Below are 21382 nucleotides of genomic sequence, written 5' to 3' on the forward strand. Positions count from 1 at the left end.
GGGAGAAGGGATATGGGGCGATAGTTTGACACAGAGGATGGGTCAAGGGAGGGCTTTTTGAGGATGGGTGTAATAGAGGCATGTTTAAAGCATGAAGGGAATACACCACTTGCTAGTGATAGGTTGAAGAGATGGGTTAGGGCTGGGATGAGGACTGCGGTGATGTTGGGGATGAGGTGCGATGGGAGCGGGTCCAGTGCACAGGTGGTTAGATGTGATCTTGAGAGTAGAGTGGAGAGATTGTTTTCTGTCATGGTGGAGAAGCTGGATTTGGAGGAAGAGGGATGAGTAGCTATGATGAGGGGCTGTGGTGATTGTGGGCCAAAGCTTGCTCTGATGTTGTCAATCTTCCGCTTGAAGAAAGAGGCAAAGTCTTCAGCTGAGATGAGAGGAGAGGGAGGTGGTGCCGGAGGACGGAGGAGAGAATTGAAAGTGTTGAATAGCTGTTTAGGGTTGTGAGAGAAAGAAGATATGAGGGATGAGAAGTAGGTTTGTTTTGCAGCAGTGAGTGTGGACTTGAAAGTGGTGAGGGACTCTTTATATGCAATGAAGTGCTCAGTGGAATGAGACCTCTTCCATCTGCGCTCAGCAATTCTGGAAGCCCGTCTAAGTTCTTTAGTCTGCCTTGTGTGCCAGGGTTGCCTGTTGATTGTGCGGGTTTTGGTGTGTGTGAGGGGGGCAGCTGATTCGAGAGCTGCAGAGATTGTAGTGTTGTATAAAGTTGCAGCGGCATCTGCATCATGTAGAAATGCAATGTCTGTGAGGGGGAGAAGGGACTGAGAAAGGGCGTGTAAATCAATGTGTTTGATATTTCTGCGAGGGTATGAAAATTTGTGGAGGGGGGGTTGCATACTTGGAGAAGAGAGGGAAGAGAATGTGAGTAGGTTGTGGTCAGACAGGGGGAGAGGTGAGTTAGAGAGGTTAGATAGGGAACAGAGGCGAGTGAAGAGGAGGTCCAGCGTGTGGCCATCTTTGTGAGTAGCTGCAGAAGACCATTGGGTGAGGCTGAAGGAGGAAGTGAGTGTTAGAAGTTTGGAGACAGATGAGTGGGAAGTGTCAATGGGGATATTGAAATCACCCATAACGATGGTGGGGATGTCGGTGGAAAGGAAGTGTAGTAGCCAGGTGGTGAAATGGTCAAAAAAGGCAGTGGCTGGCCCTGGAGGGCGGTAAATGACAGCCAGCTGAAGGTTGGAGGGGGCGTAGATGCGTACGGAGTGCACCTCAAAAGAGGGGAGCGTGACAGAGGGTGATAGAGGAATTGGTGTAAAGTGCATCAGTATTTATGGCTAGAACAGCTTGTCCCCCTGCCATAGAGATAGTTCTGTTTCATGAGTAGTCTCGAAAGCTTGCAATTATTACCATCTTTTCAGTTAGCCATTAAAAGGTATCAACCACTGAGGACTCTCTGTTCTTTTAAACAATTTTTTTATCACAAATCTATAAAATTAATGATTATATTTTGCAAAGTAGTAAAAACAGATGCAGATAAGAGCAGAATAAATGCAAATCTGATGCCATAGGGACATATTTCACTGCAATGGGTTTTCCTTGGTTGACCCTTCCATACAATTGCAAAAATTCAGATAACTAAACACAGCCATTTATAATGTGTGCCTAATATTTTTCAGAGCTATCATACTGGAAGAAAACAAAGTTTTGAAAGAGTCAACACCTTAAGAGTTCAGGTAAGTTTCTTTGGATCCAACGGGTTTCATTGTTGATAGTTTAACTTGGGGGCACACATTTTTTAGTCCTCTGGCCAGTGTCATATTGGACAAATCCAAAGGGCCACAAAAAAGTAAAAGGTTACTTACATGAATACATCACAAGAGCCACCGTCAGTACAATAATACACCATCAGAGAACAAAGCTTTGAGTATTTGAGAAGGATTTGGAGCATTTCTACTCAGTTTCTGCTAAAAAAAAAAATATGTTTGTACACATCCAAACTTCACTGAATTTTTGGATCAGAAACTCAACCAAATCCTACTCATAATTCCAAAACTAAGTTTTGAGGATTTTTTTAGTTTTAATATGGAGCACATTATGGCTTCCTACATGACCAGAACCACAATCACTACATGAATACAATGCCACAACCACTGTCAGTACATGAATGTAGTGCCAGAAGTACCATCAATACATGAATACCACACTAGTACCTTCATCAGCACATGAATGCAGTGCCAGAATAACTATCAATATATGAATACATCAATTGGACCACTGTCAGTACATGCATACATCACCAGAACCACTGTCAGTATAATAATATATCACGAAGCTCAGTATAGTGATCAATTGCAGTTTCAGGTCAACTCCATATACACTTGTACACGTGAACTTACAATGTGTAGTATGTCCTCACCAATAGTAAGGATATGCTGGAGTTCGTTGATACCAGCTCTCATCAGACTGCAGATGATACAGGAATCACGGTACTGATGAGAAGCAGTCAGTATCACAAATAAGCATTAACATCCAGGTACTTTATAGGTGTCATCTTCTCTGATTGATGTAATTCCCATCTCTTATTTCCAACCTTTTTCTCATAGTACAGATGTAATGTTGAGATTTCACGCTCAGAGCTGTTCTCTACAGACTTCCTCATTCTCCAGCCTTCTGAAACGCTTCCTGACATGGTGCTCTTAAAAATAAAAGTATCATTATACTGTCCAAAAAATAAAAATATCTCCCATGCTGCACCTGTTAATAAATAATTGTCCCCCACTGTGTTTCCTGCACAAAATATCCCACCTACTCTGTCCCATTCTATAATCTCCCTCAACACTGCCCTTCTCTATAATATACTCCCCACAAAGTCCTTCTCTATAATGACCCCCCCACTAACCCTGTCTATAATGTCCTCCCCACACTGTCCCTTTCAATAATGTCACTTCCCTCACTACCCCTCTCTGAAATGTCCCTCCTGAAACTGCTCCTCTCTATAAAGTCATCCACAAACTGCCCCTGTCTGTAATGCCACCCCACACTGTCCCTCTTTATAATGTTACACTATCCATCTCTACAATATACCCCCACATTACCAGTCGCATAATATACCCGCACTGAACTTCTGTATAATGTACCCCACACACTACCCCTCTCAATATTCCCTCCACACTGCCACACTCCAAAATATACCCCACATTGCTCCTCTGCCTACTGTGTCCCTTCACAATTATTCCCTCCTCCACAAGTTGCTCTATTATGCGCCCTCACAGTAACATCAAAATACCCTCACACCTTTTATATTAATCAAGATAATAAATCTTCAGCTCCTTCATAGAGCACTTAAGCTGGGTTCACACATAGCGACAACGACGTCGCTGTTACGTCATCATTTTCTGTGACGTAACAGCGACCTTGCAAGTCGCTGTTATGATCTCTGCTTAGCTGTCAAACCCAGCGACGCAGCAGCAATCATAACGTCGCTACATGTGCAGAGAGCAGGGAGCCGCGCACACTGCTTAGCGTTGGCTCCCTGCTCTCCTAGCTACAGTACACATTGGGTTAATTAACCCGATGTGTACTGCAGCTACATGTGCAGAGAGCAGGGAGCCGCGCACACTGCTTAGCGCTGGCTCCCTGCTCTCCTAGCTACAGTACACATCGGGTTAATTAACCCGATGTGTACTGCAGCTATATGTGCAGAGAGCAGGAGCCGGCAGCACAGGCAGTGTGAGAGCGGCGGAGGCTGGTAACGAAGGTAAATATCGGGTAACCACCCTTGGTTACCCGATGTTTACCCTGGTTACAGCTTACCGCAGCTGCCAGACGCCGGCTCCTGCTCTCTGCTCGCTTCATTTCGTCACTCTCTCGCTGTCACACACAGCGATCTGTGCGTCACAGCGGGAGAGCAACAATAAAAAAACGAACCAGGGCTGTGTGTAACGAACAGCGATCTCACAGCAGGGGCCAGATCGCTGCTCAGTGTCACACACAGCGAGATCGCTAATGAGGTCACTGCTGCGTCACAAAAACCGTGACTCAGCAGTGATCTCGCTGTGTGTGAAGCACCCCTTACTGTTAGCATGGACTAGTACTGCCGTGTCTTTGCCAAATCTGCGCTGTGCATCGGCGATAGCAGCATTGTGATGAGGTCAGCAGCGTGATGAGGTCAGCAGCATGATGTCCTCATCACGCCACTGCATATTGAGTAGGGGGCTGACAAGCATCCTCTCCTCTGCCCATGTCCTAGCACCAAAGTATTCAACTGTATTTGCATCTGAAAGATGAAAACCGGAGTGTCCCTTTTCTTCATGAGACTTACAACATCCTTTGGCGGGCCACACGTTGTGCAGGGGTGGTTTAGCGTGTTCAGATATACTCAAGTTCAGTGAAATACTGAGATGGTCACTGCAACAATGTACATTTATTGGTGGGTTATTAGTTACTAGAACTGGGATCATTGAATTGAATTCAGATCAACATTTTGTGCACAGTATATTTATAGTATTGTTTTATTTTTCAGCATGCAAATGCTACACACCGTACTTTTGCAACTAGTCACAGTTCTTTGCAAAGAAAATTTTCCAGGACCTTGGAGACAACGCTAACAAAGGTGGGCACAGACACAGAGCATTTTTATAAGCATAGTATATACACTCTCTATCCCCTGAACTAAAATTCATTAGCTCAGTTACTTAGATGCAGTTTATGAGACAGTATGCTGCTTTTTACAAGAGGCCATTTATTCATTGGTTCGCTGTGCAACTGCATACATTGCTCAAATGGTATGTATGTCCAATTTATCATGATAAATTGTGACTCTGTGTTTTACCTGCCACAGAATCAGGTCACTAAAGAGCAATGGGTTAATATAGTAGCTACCGGGGGTAGCTGAGACCCTGGAGATCATGATTCGGGCCGGTTTTTCCGGTCCCCAGTCACGTGATGAACGGTATACACCGTATACCGATCATCAAGTTATAGTAAATGACCGCGCCGGTAAAAAATGATTTATCTCCCATCTGGCATGATCAAACATGCCAGATGGGAGATAACTCTTTTTCCCGGTTCCCTCCAGTCCCCTCGGTATCCCCAAAGTGCCCCCCCCCGACCCCCAACCCCCTCCCGAAAATCCAAGATGGCCGCGCACACCGGCGAGCACAGCAGCGCGCCGGCCGCCTTTACACTTTTCTTATGGTTTCTGTCGTATGTGCCATAACACATGCGACAGAAACCTACTCCCTAGGCCCTGCCGGGTCCCCCCCTATCCCTCCCGGTGTTCCCCGGTGTCATACATACCTGTCGGAGCGCTGATCCCCCGCGGCCCCCTCCTCCTTCACAGCAGACGCCAGTGAGTGCGGTCACATGTGCCGAGCAGCTGACAGCTTCCTGTGTTGTGAGACGCTGGCTGCTGCTGCTGCTGCTCGGCACACTGCAGCTGTGACCCAGGGAGGGTGGGTGCAGATTCTTTGCACCCACTCTCCTCAAATGGAGGGTCTGCAATACTAGAAAATGGGGGATACGTTCCCTGAACGTGTCCCCCATATTCTAGAAGGTCCAGAGTCGACGTGGGACGTCCAAATGGATTACAGCGGATTTTTTTTTCTTTTCAATAAATTGGTCAATCAGGGAATGTTTTGGGGAGTGTTTTTTCAAATAAAATTTTTTTTGTTATCAATTTTTTTTTTTATTACTGTCAATTAGTTATGTCGGGTATCTGATAGACGCCGTGACATAACTAATTTCTGGGCTTGATGCCAGGTGACATTACACATCTGGTATCAACCCCATTTATTACCCCGTTTGCCAACGCACCAGGGCGCGGGATGAGCTGGGGCGAAGCGCCAGAATTGGCGCATCTAATGGGTGCGCCACTTCTGGGGCGGCTGCGGCCTGCTATTTTTAGGCTGGGAAGAGTCCAATAACCATGGCTCTTCCCATCCTGAGAATACCAGACCCCAGCTGTCAGCTTCACCTTGGCTGGTGATCTAATTTGGGGGGACCCCACGTTTGTTTTTTTTTTTTTTAATTATTTATTTATAAATAATTAAAAAAAAACAAACAGCTTGGGGAGCCCTCCAAATTGATCACCAGACAAGATGAAGCTGTCAGCTGTGGTTTGCAGGCTACAGCTGTCTGCTTTACCCTAGCTGGCTATCAAAAATAGGGGGGACCCCACGTCATTTATTTTAATTTTTTTTTTTTTTTGGGCTAAATACAAGGCTAGGCATCCTTTAGTGTCACATGAAAGGCACTAAAGGGCGCCAGCTTAGAATATGCAGGGGGGTGGGACGTTATATACCGTATTTTTCGGACTATAAGACGCACCGGACTATAAGACGCACCCTGGTTTTAGAGGAGGAAAATGGGAAAATAAAACTTTAAGCAAAAAATGTGGTCATGACACACTGTTATGGGGTGAGGATCTGCTGCTGACACTGTTATGGGGGTAATGTCCCCAAATTCTCTACTAAGGTACCCCATCCTGGTAATGATCCTCCTGCCTTGTATATGATCCTGCTATAAACCCCCATCCAGCCTGTTCACATACCCCCCCCCATCCAGCCTGTTCACATACCCCCCCCCATCCAGCCTGTTCACATACCCCCCCCATCCAGCCTGTTCACATACCCCCCCCATCCAGCCTGTTCACATACCCCCCCATCCAGCCTGTTCACATACCCCCCCATCCAGCCTGTTCACATACCCCCCCCCCATCCAGCCTGTTCACATACCCCCCCCCCATCCAGCCTGTTCACATACCCCCCCCCATCCAGCCTGTTCACATACCCCCCCATCCAGCCTGTTCACATGCCCCCCCACCCCCCCATCCAGCCTGTTCACATACCCCCCCCCATCCAGCCTGTTCACATACCCCCCCCCATCCAGCCTGTTCACATACCCCCCCCCCCCATCCAGCCTGTTCACATACCCCCCCCCCCATCCAGCCTGTTCACATACCCCCCCCCCATCCAGCCTGTTCACATACCCCCCCCCCATCCAGCCTGTTCACATACTCCCATCCTGCTATATGCCCCCATCGTGCTCATATACCATCCTGGTATATGGCCTGTATCCTATAGCACAGAGAAAAAAATAAACGTTTATACTCACCTTTTCCTCACTCCCTGCAGCACCGATCATATCTTCCTCTCTGGCACGCTGATCTGTGTGTGTGGAGCCGTTCCCCTGCAGCACGCGATGTCTTCCTGTCTGTGCCGATCAGCTGACCAGCTCAGCACAGATCAGCTGACCGGCACAGATCAGCTGACCGGCACAGACAGGAAGACATCGCGTGCAGCAGGGGGGCGGCTCCACACACGGGGACGGGTGAGTGTACTGATTCACTGCACCCCGCGCTGGTAATGACGCGCGGGGGGCAGTGAATACAGCCGCACATGATCACTCCAGGCTGTAATTGCCAGGGGTGATCATGCGGCCGGCTCTTTACTATGCGCGCGTCCCCGCTCGTCCTCCCGCACACCTGTCAGCGCCGGCTTCAGCGCTGAGAGATGGGCGGGAGGATGGGCGTGCATATGTAATGAGCGGGCCCACGTGGTCACGGCAGGCGCTGCTACAGCCTGCTCGTGCCCCCGATGACCCGCAGCACCCTCATTGCCGGCCGCAGCCCTATAGTCAGACCATAAGACGCACCCCCAACTTTCCCCCAACATTTGGGGGAAAAAAAGTGCGTCTTATGGTCCGAAAAATACGGTATGTTTGACATCTATCCATTCATCCATTGTAGCATTTTACGCTGTGTGCCCACAATCAGGGTTTGCAACGTTTTGGGTGCAGAGTGTTTTCCCTGCGTCCATATCGCTGTGTTGTGCAGTAGAAGCACAGTGGCAGGATTTTTAGAAATCCCGTGCCCACTGTGTTTCTTTTCTCCGCAGCATAAATCGACCTGTGGCGCAGCTTCCCGAGCCTCAGCATGTCAATTTATGCTGTGGAGATGAGTGTTCTTTGCAGGTAGAATAGAACTAAAGTCCACAGCAGCCTGAACCCAAATCGTGGGCATGGGCAGCTGCATTCTCCCGTGGACAACACTCACATTTCTGCAGGAAGGCTGACACTGGGTACTAGACGCCGTGTCGCTGGATCATGGCCACATAGCCTAAAGGCTACTTTACACGCTGCGATATCGGTCCCGATATCGCTAGCATGGGTACCCGCCCCCATCTGTTGTGCGACACGGGCAAATCGCTGCCCGTGCCACACAACATCGCGCAGAAGCGTCACACATACTTACCTGCCCGGCGACGTCGCTGTGACCGGCGAACCGCCTCCTTTCTAAGGGGGCGGTCCGTGCGGCGTCACAGTGACGTCACTGAGCGGCCGCCCAATAGAAGCGGAGGGGCGGAGATGAGTGGCCGGAACATCCCGCCCACCTCCTTCCTTCCTCATAGCGGCCGGGAGGCAGGTAAGGAGAGGTTCCTCGTTCCTGCGGCGTCACACATAGCGATGTGTGCTGCCGCAGGAGCGACGAACTACATCGTTACTGCTGCAGTAACGATAATCGAGAATGGACCCCCATGTCACTGATGAGCGATTTTGCACGTTTTTGCAACGATGCAAAATCGCTCATCGGTGTCACACGCAGCAACATCGCTAATGCGGCCGGATGTGCGTCACCAATTCCATGACCCCAACGACTCCGCATTAGCGATGTCGCAGCGTGTAAAGCCCCCTTAACAGTGAGAAATTTGTTGCTACAGCAACATTTTTGTGAAGTACCTGTGAATTCAAAATGTTTAATATACTCCTGAATAAAATCCTTGAGGGGTCCAGTTTCCAAAATGAGGTCACTTGTGGGGGGTTTCTGATGTATAGGTACCCAAGGGGCCCTGCTAATGTGACATGGTGCGCGCAATTTACTTCAACTTTTCCAAAATTCAAATGGTGCATTCCAAGCCCTCCCATTTATCCAAACAAAGGTTTTTGGCCACATGTGGGGCATCCCTGCGCTCACAAGAAATTACATAACAACCTGTGGGGTACACGTTTTGTTGTTGCCTCTTGAAAAAGTGAAAAATGTGTCGCTAAATCAACATTTTTGTGAAAAAAATGAAAATTTCAATATGGCAAGCTAAGCTTATCAAATTCTGTGAAGTATTCGTGGATTCAAAATGCTCAATATACACCTAGATAAAAGCCTTGAGGGGTCTTATTTCCAGAATGGGGTCACTTGTGGGGGACCTCCACTGTTTAGGTACCTTAGGGGCTTTCCAAATGCGACATAGCGTCCGCTAATTATTCCAGCCAATTGTGCAGTCAAATGGCACTTTTTCCCTTCCGAGCCCTGCTGTGCACCCAAACAGTTGATTTCGACAACACATAAGGTATCAACATACTCAGGAGAAATTGCACAATAAATTTTATGCTGATATTTTTCCGTGTACTCTTGTTAAAAAAAAGCTATCTGGTTGAAGTAACAATTTTGTGGTAAAAATATATTTTTTTTATTTTCACAGCTCAACATTATAAACTTCTGTGAAGCACCTGGGGGTTCAGGGTACTCGCCAAACATCTAGATAAATTCCTTGTGGGGTCTATTTTCCAGAATGGGGTCACTTGTGGGGGACCTCCACTGCTTAGGCACTTCAGGGGCTCTCCTAATGCAACATGGCGTCCGCTATTGATTCCAGCCAATTTTGCAGTCAAATTGCACTCCTTCTCTTCCGAGCCCTGCAGTGTGCCCAAACAGTTGATTTCCACCACGTACAAGATATCAACAAACTCAGGAGAAATTGCGCAATAAATTTCATGGTGATTTTTTTCCTGTTACCCTTGTGAAAAAAAAAAGCTACCTGGTTGAAGTAACAATTTTGTGGTAAAATTTTATTTTTTTATTTTCATGGCTCAACATTATAAACTTCTGTAAAGCACCTGGAGGTTCAGGGTAGTCACCAAACATCAAGATAAATTCCTTGAGGGGCCTAGTTTCCAATATGGGGTCACTTGTGGTGTTTTTTTGCTGTTTACGTACCTTAGGGGTCCTCCAAATGCGACATGGTGCCCGCAATCTTTTTCAGCCAAATTTCCTTTCCAAAATTCAAATATTGCTCCTTCCGTTCCAAGCCCTCCCATTTCTCCAAACAAAGGTTTCAGACCACAAGTGAGGTATCACCGCGCTCATACAAAAAGTGGGTAACAAACATTGGGGTCAAATTTTTGGAATTACCTCTTGAAAAAGTGAAAAAATTGATGCTAAAGCAACATTTTTGAGAAAAAAATGAAAATTTTCAATGTGACAACGTAACATTATCAAAATCTGTGAAGTACCTGTGAATCCAAAATGCTCACTATACCCCTAGATAGAAGCCTTAAGGGGTCTAGTTTCCAAAATGGTGTCACTTGTGAGGGGTTTCTGCTGTTTAGGTACCTTAGCGGACATGTAAATGCAACATGGTGCCCGCAATCTATTTCAGCCAAATTTGCTTTCCAAAATTCAAATATTGCTCCTTCTGTTCCGAGCCCTCCCATTTGTCCAAACAAAGGTTTCTGACCACATGTGGGGTATTGGCGCGTTCATAAGAAAGTGGGTAACAAGTTTTGGGGTTCATTTTGTTGTGTTATTTCTTCTAAAAGTGAATAAATTTGGGGTAGAGCAACATTTTAGATAAAATTTTATTTTTTGCTTTTTTTCATTCCACTTTGCTTTAGTTCCTGTGAAGCACCTGAAGGGTTAATAAACTTCTTGGATGTGGTTTTGAGTACTTTGAGGGGTGCTGTTTTGAGAATGGTGTCACTTTTAGGTATTTTCTGTCACTTAGGCCTCTCAAAGTCACTTCAAATGTGATGTGGTCCCTAAAAAAATGGTTTTGTGAATTTTGTTGAAAAAATGGGAAATTGCAGATGAACTTTGACCCCTTCTAACTTCCTAACCCCAAAACATTTTGTTTCAGAAATTGCGCTAATGTAAAATAGACATGTGGGAAATGTTATTTATTAACTCTTTTGTGTGACATAACTCTCTGGGTTAAGGGCATAAAAATTAAAAGTTTGAAAATTGCAAAATTTTCATCAAATTTCCGATTTTTTCACAAATAAAAGCAAAAAATATCGTTCTAAATTTATAACTATCATGAAGTACAATATGTCACGAAAAAACAATGTCAAAATCATTGGGATCCGTTGAAGCGTTCCAGAGTTATAACCTCATAAAGTGACACTGGTCAGAATTGCAAAAAATGGCCTGGGCATTAAGGACAAAACTGGCTTCGTCCTTAAGGGGTTAAGTGCATTGCTTGGTCAATTAAAACAGTCATCCAGGGCGTCTGCTTTGGCATCTTCAAACATTTCATTATATGGAGTAACCGAAGACCCCAATACAGTCCCCTGGCTGCAAAGAATTAAGTATAAGGGAACATATAACATTTTTCTAAATGGGAGTGAATTCCACAGTGGTTGCCTTAAGTTTCCTGCTATAAGTCTCCACAATGTACTTTGTACTCTTGTTTAGATAGAGATATTGGACATGCATTTATAATATTATACCTTTATAATATTTCTTCATATTCCAATATTCTGTCCTAATTTTATCTAACAAATTCTGGTTCTGCATTATTATAAAACAAAATAGAAAAACAGATATTCATCTCATGTACCAGCGTCATTTCAGCAATCTCAGTTCCGGGTCTATCGATCCTTTGTTACATTGTTATCTCACGTAAGCAGTGCAGTGCTCACACTTCTCGCAAATGAAATTCAGAAAGTGTGTGCGTTGCAGCCAATGAGCCGCATACATGGGGAACTACATTATGTAAGAAGGGATTGCCCATGTAGTAGACAACCTATTTAATAACTTACTTTTGCAAACAGTAATAATATGGGCCATATTACACAGTGATTTATTTCAAGTGTTTATTTCTGTTAGTGCTTCTAGAGCCATAATCATCAACATTAACTCCAGCAGCAGCCCACTCCTTGTGAATCTCCCCCAAACTTTTGAATAGCCTTTTCTTAAAGGGAACCTGTCATCAGAAATTTAGCTATAAAGCTAAAAGTTCCCCCCTCTGCAGCTCCTGGGCTGCATTCTAGGAAGCTTCCTATAGTTTTTGTGGCACCTTTTATACCAAAATCAACACTTTGTAAACTTGTACCTTTTCTTATGCAAATTTCTTTAATCTTCCATGGGGGCGGGCTGCCTGGGGTCCATTGCTGTTCCTCCTGCAGATTTACGCCGCCCCCGAACGCTGAATTTCAAAGCTCAGGACGCCTCCCCTGGGTGCCCGTGGTCCCGCGCATGCGCTGTTCCACTGTAGCGGTGCCGTGCACTGTGTGCACGTGTGACCGCTGGTGACGCTTTGCGCGGACACGAGGTTATGGGTGGCGCTGTGAGTGTCATCAGTAAGTGCCGCCCATAACCTCGTGACCGCACTTTCCCCTATTACTCCAGCGTTATGCGCAAGCGCTCGCTGGCCTGATGACCGGACGTCACCTCCTTCCCATCCATTTCCTGCTGCTGAGCAGGATGGGAAGGAGGTGACGTCCGGTCATCTAGCCGGCGAGCGCTTGCACATAACGCTGGAGTAATAGGGGAAAGTGCGGTCACGAGGTTATGGGCGGCACTTACTGATGACACTCACAGCACCACCCATAACCTCGTGCCCGCGCAAAGCGTCACCAGCGGTCACACGTGCACACAGTGCACGGCACCGCTACAGTGGAACAGCGCATGCGCGGGACCACGGGCACCCAGGGGCGGCGTCCTGAGCTTTGAAATTCAGCGTTCGGGGGCGGCGTAAATCTGCAGGAGGAACAGCAACGGACCCCAGGCAGCCCGCCCCCATGGAAGATTTAAGAAATTTGCATAAGAAAAGGTACAAGTTTACAAAGTGTTTATTTTGGTATAAAAGGTGCCACAAAAACTATAGGAAGCTTCCTAGAATGCAGCCCAGGAGCTGCAGAGGGGGGAACTTTTAGCTTTATAGCTAAATTTCTGATGACAGGTTCCCTTTAACAATCCTATCAAGGCGGCGGATATCCCGGTTGCTTGTGTGCCTTTTTCTAAATAATAATGACAAAGGGACGTGTTACATAACCAAAAATATAACCCTTTAAAAGTCAGCCTTTATTTAGTTTAAGTTAAAAAATCACCCAATGTAAATCACATCAATATATATAAAAATAAGAAAAAGGGAGGAGGGTATAGTGTTCACCCTAATGAATTCACCTCCCTCCTGTCCTCTACCTACCGCGGAGGTTGGCACCCTAGGCCTGATACGAGTATGGCGCCCCCACTCAGCGGCGGCTGTCCCTATGGAAGCCCTATAAGGCCCTTACGACAGTTATGAAATTAAAGGACAGATAGGTAGGGTATGCTTACTGTAGTGGACAGAATAAAAAGAGACACTCAAATACCCCTCTACTTATGCAGATATTAATTATTGGATAGGAACGAGTCCACAGTAATCCACAAATGGGACCTTATACCGTTCTTCAAACCAACAAGGGGTCAGACCATATAGATAAAGTGTCTGATACCCCAACAAGACTACCTCTGGTTGCTACCCTCTATCCTTAATGTTGATAAATATAGGCAAGAGAGCTACCACAATATTAGCAATCAATGGAAAAAAGTGCAAAGTGCATATGATTCAGGAACCAAAGTGCTACTGTAGTTTAATGCACATAATCCCATTCACATTACATACAGATAGGTACAGCTGTCCTCTAAAGTGTAAATGCCTATCACATAAAGTGCTAATGTATAAAGTGCAGCGAAGTTAATAGCAGCCTAGTTGCTAACCTCTATCCTCTGTGTTGATAAGCACAAGCACAAATTCACAATCAATGGATAGAAGTGCAAAGTGCATGTGATTAAAGAGCCAAAGTGCTACTACAATCTAATGCACATAATCCCATTCACAATTCATACACTGAGGTACAGCTGTCCTCTAAAGTGCAAATGCTTATAAAATAAATTGCTAATACATAAGATACAGTGGAGTTGATAGCAGCCAAACAAAAGAGGCAGTCAATAGCACTTATCATATGGAGGTCACATGTGCATCTCAATGATGCCTCAAATTTGCCTCGACGCGTTTCTCCGTCAGCGGTTCATCAGGAGGCTTGATACTATATCATGCGACAACAGGATACCATGATGTCATGATGAGGAGGAGGATGTGTGCCTTTTTCTACCACACTTTATCCTCCACTCAACTTTACATTAATATGCTGGGATACAGCACTGTGTGAACAGCCAGCTTCTTTAGCAATGACCTTTTGTGGCTTACCCTCCTTGTGGAGTGTGTCAATGACTGCTGACTGGACATCTATCAATTCATCAGTCTTCCTCATGATTGAGTAGCCTACTGAACCAGACCAAGGGACCACTTTAAACGCTTGGGAAGCCTTTGCAGGTGTTTTGTGGTAATTATTCTAATTTTCTGAGATAATGACTTTTGGGTTTTCATTGGCTGTAAGCCATAATCATCAACAGTAACAGAAATAAACACTTCAAATAGATTATTCTGTTTGTAATGACTCTATGCAATATATGTGGTTACCTTTTTGTATTGAATTACTGAAATAAATTAAGTTTTTGATGATATTCTAATTTATTGACATGCACTTGTAACACTAAATGTCCCCTGAATGACACTTCTAGCTGTACTTCAGCTACAGCACCTATATGTTGCCTTGTCTGATCAGTTGATGCAGCGAGTAATGGCTTCTGACTTTTAGCCTGCCTTATTTCACACATGGAGTAACTGCAGACCCCATTACAGTCCCCTTGCTGCTTCTAAATATTGACCAAAGCAAGTGCTTAAGCCGGCGTTACACGCTACGATTTATCTGACGATATGTCGGCGGGGTCACGGTTTCCGTGACGTACATCCGGCATCGTTAGCGACGTCGTTGCGTGTGACACCTACGTGCGACTCCGAACGATAGCAAATACGTTGAAAATCGCTGATTGCTAACACGTCGTTCATTTTCAAAATAGTGTTCGTCGTTTGGATCGCAGCAGACATATTGGTACGTTTGACACCTGCAAACGACGAACAACATCCACACGACCGCCTTGGTCAAACAATATATCGCTGAACGATTTTGCGTCGCTTGTGCGATCGTTACGTGTGACCACTAATAAACGACCTATGTGCGATCTCGGTAAATCGTAACTACGATCTGGGTGTGTCACGTCGCTCATGAGATCGTTAGATAAATCGTAGCGTGTAACGCCGCCTTTAGTCACATCAAACATTTTATCAGTAAGTGAAAGAAGAGGAAAAAGTATGGAAGCCCAATGAGTGCCCTATGGAGAAATCCTCTAGCTTCTATAAATGCCTTTGTTTTGGTCTAATTACTACACCCAGCTTTATCATATTTCTTCACATTTGATTACTTGGCCTTTCTTTTTATTTTCTAAAATCTACTAAATACCACAGTCCATTATGTTGTGCTTTGGGTAATTGGGTGATTGCTTCATCCCACAGACCTTTGAACAATTATATGATTTGATTAGCCAATGTGATATTAAGTGAAATGTACCTTTAAATGTTGCAGTGGGGGACATATGCCATTCAGACGGTTGAATTATCCTTTTATTTTATCCTCTGTCATCTCTTACACCTAATAATGAATGTAATCTTTATGCTGCCGTACAGAGATATGAGAGCTAAAACTATAAGCTGGATGAGAGAGGCTGCATTCTATTCTTGGCATTTAATGATCGCTCCCAGATCTCTAAAAACACAAATCAGCAAACAGAAAAAATAATGATTCTGCACTAACAAATTACTGTCTTTATACTGGGAAATGCTTTCCTTAAGTATGATGTCTCCAGGCTGCTGTATACTAGGTGATATATATAATTATCCAGCAAATATAAAAAGTGCTATAGCTAAAATGATGAAAAAAAACCAATTGAGACATTGTACAGAATCCCAGCCTTCAATACTCTATTATCAATTGGCTACAAATTTAATTGCATGTCATTTTATACATACAACTTTTAGTTGTTTTGAGCAATCAGATTTTTTGTAGTTATTTAGTTTTATATGGACAGGAAGGTAAATTTCCAGCTTAAGGCCTCATCACACGCATCGATATATTGTGAGATCGCATGAGCGATCGCACCCGCTCCCATCGTTTGTGCGTCACGGGCAATTCGTTGCCCGTGGCGCACAATGTCGTTAATCCCCGTCACACGGACTTAAGCGGGCTTTACATGCTACAATATTTCTAGCAATTGCTAGCGACATCGTACGTAAAAGCACCCGCCCCCGTCGTGCATGCAATATTGTGTGATCGCTGCCGCAGCGAACATTATCGCTACGGCAGCATCACACGCACTTACCTGGTCGGTGTCGTCGCTGTGACTGCCGAACAATCCCTCCCTCAAGGGGGAAGTGCGTTCGGCATCACGGCGACGTCACCGCGACGTCACTAAGCGGCCAGCCAATCAAAGCGGACAGGCGGAGATGAGCGGGACGAACATCCCGCCCACCTCCTTCCTTCCTCATTACGGGCGGGATGCAGGTAAGGTGAGGTTCCTCGCTCCTGCGGTGTCAAACACAGCGATGTGTGCTGCCGCAGGAACGAGGAACAACATCTTTAAACAACCATTAACAATTTTTGGTTTTAGGATGACCTCTCCATGGTGAACGATTTTCACCACTTTGGAGGACGTTTAAGGTCGCTGGTAAGTGTTACACGCTGCGATACCGTTAATGACACCGGATGTGCATCACTAACGACGTGACCCCGACGATAAAACATTAACGATATCGTAGCGTGTAAAGCCCCGTTTACCTCCCTAACGACGTCGCTGTGGGCGGCGAACATCCTCTTCCTGAAGGGGGAGGGACGTTCAGCGTCACAGCGACGTCACACAGCGGCCGCCCAATAGAAGCAGAGGGATGGAGATGAGCGGGACGAACATCCCACCCACCTCCTTCCTTCCACATTGCCATCGGCAGCAGGTAAGCTGCGGGTCATCGTTCCCGAGGTGTAACACGTAGCGATGTGTGCTGCCTCGGGAACGATGACCAACCTGCGTCCTCTACAATCAACGATATTTTAAAAAGGAACGATGTGTCAACGATGGACGACGGTGAGTTCCATCGTTCACAGTCGTTCCTTGCTGTCACATGGAACGACGTCGCTAACGATGCCGGATGTGCGTTACGGAATCCGTGACCCCGGCGATATATCGTTAGATCCGTCGTTGCGTGTGATGCCACCTTTAGTTCTTAGTTTCACAAACTATGATTTTATTTCATCCCACAATCCATTCCAAATGCCACCTAAGCAGAGTCAGATTGACCATAGGGTAAAGGGTGCTTTACACGCTGCGACATCGCTAGCGATAGCTAGCGATGTCGGGCGTTATAGCACCCGCCCCCGTTGTTCGTGCGACATTTGGTGACACGCACATACCTTTTCAGCAACGTCGCTGTGACCGCTGAACAATCCCTCCTTCAAGGGGGAGGTGCGATCAGCGTCATAGCGACATCACTGCAGCGTCACTAAGCGGCCGCCCAATAGCAGAGGAGGGGCGGAGATGAGCGGCCGGAACATGCCGCCCACCTCCTTCCTTCCTCATTGCCGGTGGACGCAGGTAAGGAGATGTTCGTTGTTCCTGCGGCGTCACACATAGCGATGTGTGCTGCCGCAGGAACGACGAACAACCAGCGGCATGCACCACCAACGATATCATGAAAAGGAGCAACGTGTCAACGATCAACGATTTTTGACGTTTTTGCGATCGTTGATCGTTGCTCCTTGGTGTCACATGCTGCAATGTCACTAACGGTGCCGGATGTGCGTCACTAATGACGTGACCCCGACGATATATCGTTAGCGATGTCGCAGCGTGTAAAGCATCCTTTAGTGTCTAAGGAATCATGGTCCGAGGACGCCCAAGGACGGTAAAAGTTCAAGTGCAGAGCTTGCTGAAAAGAAAAGCAAGAGATTAGGGCCAAATCAAACGTTTCATGGTCTATATTAGTAGTTAAAGGGGTTGGCCACTAATCTTTTATTGATGGCTTATCTGCAGGATAGGTCATCAATATCTGATCAGTCGGTGTAGACAATCAGCACCCTCACCTGTCTATCAGCTGTTACCACCATCCGAAAGTTCTGAGATGCTGCTGAAACCCAGCAGTTCCACCATATTTATTGTGGCCGCAGCCAGATAATGCAGATCTACCGCCTATAGTTTTATGGAACTGCAGTGTGCAGCATTCGAGAACTTTCAGCCGCTGTGATGGTGGTAGTAGGCTGCCGGGTGTCGCACATCCACCAATCAGAGCCTTAACACTTTCATTTTTCCGTCAATATAGCCATATAAGGGCTTCTTTTTTTGCGTGGCAAGTTGTACTTTTGAATTACACCATTTATTCTGCCCCATATTATACTGGAAAATGGGAAAAAAAACCTCCAAGTGCAGTGAAATTGCAAAAAAAGTGCAATTACATTATTGTTTTTTTTTATTTACCATGTTCAATATAGAGTAAAACTGACCTGTCAATATGGTTCCCCAGGTCAGTATGAGTACATAAATACATAACATGTTTTTTGTTTTTTTTTATTTAAATAGTTAAAAAAATCAGAAATTTGTCCAAAAAAAAATAATATGGCTTCTGTTGCCATTTTCCGAGACCAGTAACGTTTTCATTTTTTGTGATCTAGGGTTATGTGATGGTTTATTTTTTCCACCCTGAGCTGATGCTTTACTGATATATATCGTTTTGAGATAGATATGCTGTCTTGATTGCCTATTATTGCATTATATCGCAAAGTTGTGGCGACCAAAAAACGTAATTGTGGCGTTTGTTTTTTGTCTTCTTATGCCGTTTACCTATATGTGTATTTTTTTTAATAGGGCAAACCTTTAACTTTTGTGGGTTTTTTTAAACTTTTTTTTTACTTTTTACAGTATTTAATAGTCTCTTGGGGGAGTTGAGGCTACGATCGTCTGATCATCTCTGCTGTATAGAGAAGTGCCTCAACACCACTCTGTACAGCGCAAATCACAATCTCCTATAAATGCCAGAGGATCATGTTGACAGGCACGGGGTCTTTAGCTGACCCATTGCTGTCATGACAACCCATCGGCACCTTCAATCATGTGATGGGTCACCAATGGGCGGGCTTAGTGAAGTGCATGATAAATGCCGCTATTAGAGATTGACAGTAGCATTTAAGTGGTTAACAGCCGTGGTTGGATCTCCAAAGAACGGGTTCTCCCATTATTAAACAACCATTTTAAAGGGAAGCTGTCACCAGGTTTTTCCCATATGAAGTGCAACCACTAACAGAGAGCCATTATATACAGGATTCTAGAATGCTGTATATAAGCGACCAGGCCGCTCTTCATGACATAAAAAAGACCTCTTATTATACTCACCTGTAGGGCGGTCCGGTCTGATGGGCGTCGCTGATTTTGATCCTCCGCCTCCTCTCTTCTTGCAATCCCTATTCTCTTTTCCTGCTTCATGTGGCTGACGCGTCCTACGTCATCCTCACAGTATCCTCAATTGCGATCATGTGCACTTCTCTCTGCCCTGCTGAGGGCAGAACAAATTACTGTAATGCGCAGGTGCGGGGAAAGGACAAACAACGCCCGCGCAGGTGTACTACAATACTTTGCTTTGCCCTCGGCAGGACAGAGAGAAGTGCGTGGGAGCGCCATGAGGGACTCTGTTTGGATGGCGTAGGATGCAAAGCAGGGAAAGAGGATGGCAATCACGAGCAAGAGGAGGTGTCGGATCACCACCAGCAGATGATCATTGGACTGGACGGCCCTACAGGGGAATATATGTTATACAGATTGCTGGGCACTTATATACAGTATTCTAGAATGCCGTATATACAGTGACTACGGAAAATATTCAGACCCCTTTAAATTTTTTCACTCTTTGTCTCATTGCAGCCATTTGGTAAATTCAAAAAAGTTATTTTTTTTCTCATTAATGTACACTCTGCACCCCATCTTGGCAGAAAAAAACAACTGTACACATTATTGCAAATTTTTAAAACAAGAAAAAGTATTCAGACCCTTTGAGGAGTATTGAGTAGAAGCACCCTTTTGAGCTAGTACAGCCATGAGTCTTCTTGGGTATGATGCAACAAGTTTTTCACACCTGGATTTAGGGATCCTTGGCCATTCTTCCTTGCAGATCCTCTCCAGTTCCGTCAGGTTGGATGGTGAACGATGGTGGACAGCAATTTTCAGGTCTTTCCAGAGATGCTCATTTGGGTTTAGGTCAGGGCTCTGCTGGGTCGGTCAAGAATGGTCACAGAGTTGTTCTGAAGCCACTCCTTTGTTATTTTAGCTGTGTGCTTAGGGACATTGTCTTGTTGGAAGGTGAACCTTCGGCCAAGTCTGAGGCCAGAGCACTCTGGAAGAGGTTTTCTTCTAGGATATCTCTGTATTTGGCCGCATTCATCTTTCCTTTAATTGCCACCAGTCGTTTAGTCCCTGGAGCTGAAAAACACCCCCATAGCATGATGCTGCCACCACCATGTTTCACTGTTGGGATTGTATTGGGCAGCTGATGAGCAGTGCCTGGTTTTCTCCAGACAGACCGCTTAAAATTATTACCAAGAAGTTCTATATTCGTCTCATCAGACCAGAGAATCTTATTTCTCATAGTCTGGGAGTCCTTCATGTGTCTTTTTTTGCAAACTATATGCTGGCTTTCATATGTCTTACACTGAGGAGAGGCTTCTGTCGGGCCACTCTTTTATAAAGGCCCGACTGGTGGAGGGCTGCAGTGATAGTTGACTTTGTGCAACTTTCTCCCATCTCCTTACTACATCTCTGAAGCTCAGCCACAGTGATCTTTGGGTTCTTCTTTACCTCTCTCACCTAAGCTCTTCTCCCAAGGTTGCTCAGTTTGCCTGGACGGCCAGGTCTCAAAAGAGTTCTGGTGGTCCCAAACTTCTTTCATTTAAGGATTATGGAGGTCACTGTGCTCTTAGGAACCTTGAGTACTGCAGAAATTCTTTTGTAACATTGGCCAGATCTGAGCCTTGCCACAATTCTGTCTCAGACCTCCTTGAGCAGTTCCTTTGACCTCATGATTCTCATTTGGTGTGACATGCACTATGAGCTATGAGGTCTTATATAGACAGGTGTGTGCCTTTAAAAATCAAGTCCTATCAGTTTAATTAAATCAAGCTGGACTCCAATGAAGGAGTAGAACTCCTAGAGTACAATCTCATGGAGGAGGACAAGGAAATGGACAGCATGTGACTTACATAGGAGTGTCTGAGCAAAGGGTCTGAATACTTATGAAGATGTGATATTTCAGTTTTTCTTGTTTAAAAAAATTCTAAATTTCTGTTTTTTTTTCTGTCAAGTTGGGGTGCAGAGTGTACATTAATGAGAAAAAAAATAACTCTTGAATTTACCAAATGGCTGCAATGAAACAAAGAGTGAAAAATGTAAAGGTGTCTGAATACT

General features: G+C 45.3%; 1 protein-coding gene across 4 annotated transcripts in view; it reads left to right on the top strand.

Annotated features, from left to right (window-relative positions):
• Nucleotides 1-21382, top strand: part of LOC142311727 (cadherin-like protein 26) — a 273298-nt gene that overhangs the window by 246429 nt on the left and 5487 nt on the right. For all 4 annotated transcript variants that reach the window (XM_075350388.1, XM_075350392.1, XM_075350389.1 and 1 more), the window contains 2 exons: nucleotides 1632-1688; nucleotides 4478-4567. In XM_075350388.1, the coding sequence (XP_075206503.1) occupies nucleotides 1632-1688; nucleotides 4478-4567 (147 nt within the window). The remainder of the gene's footprint in view (nucleotides 1-1631; nucleotides 1689-4477; nucleotides 4568-21382) is intronic.

The sequence above is a fragment of the Anomaloglossus baeobatrachus genome, chromosome 5 (genome assembly GCF_048569485.1).
Source record: "Anomaloglossus baeobatrachus isolate aAnoBae1 chromosome 5, aAnoBae1.hap1, whole genome shotgun sequence".
In the NCBI taxonomy this organism is placed as follows: domain Eukaryota; kingdom Metazoa; phylum Chordata; class Amphibia; order Anura; family Aromobatidae; genus Anomaloglossus; species Anomaloglossus baeobatrachus.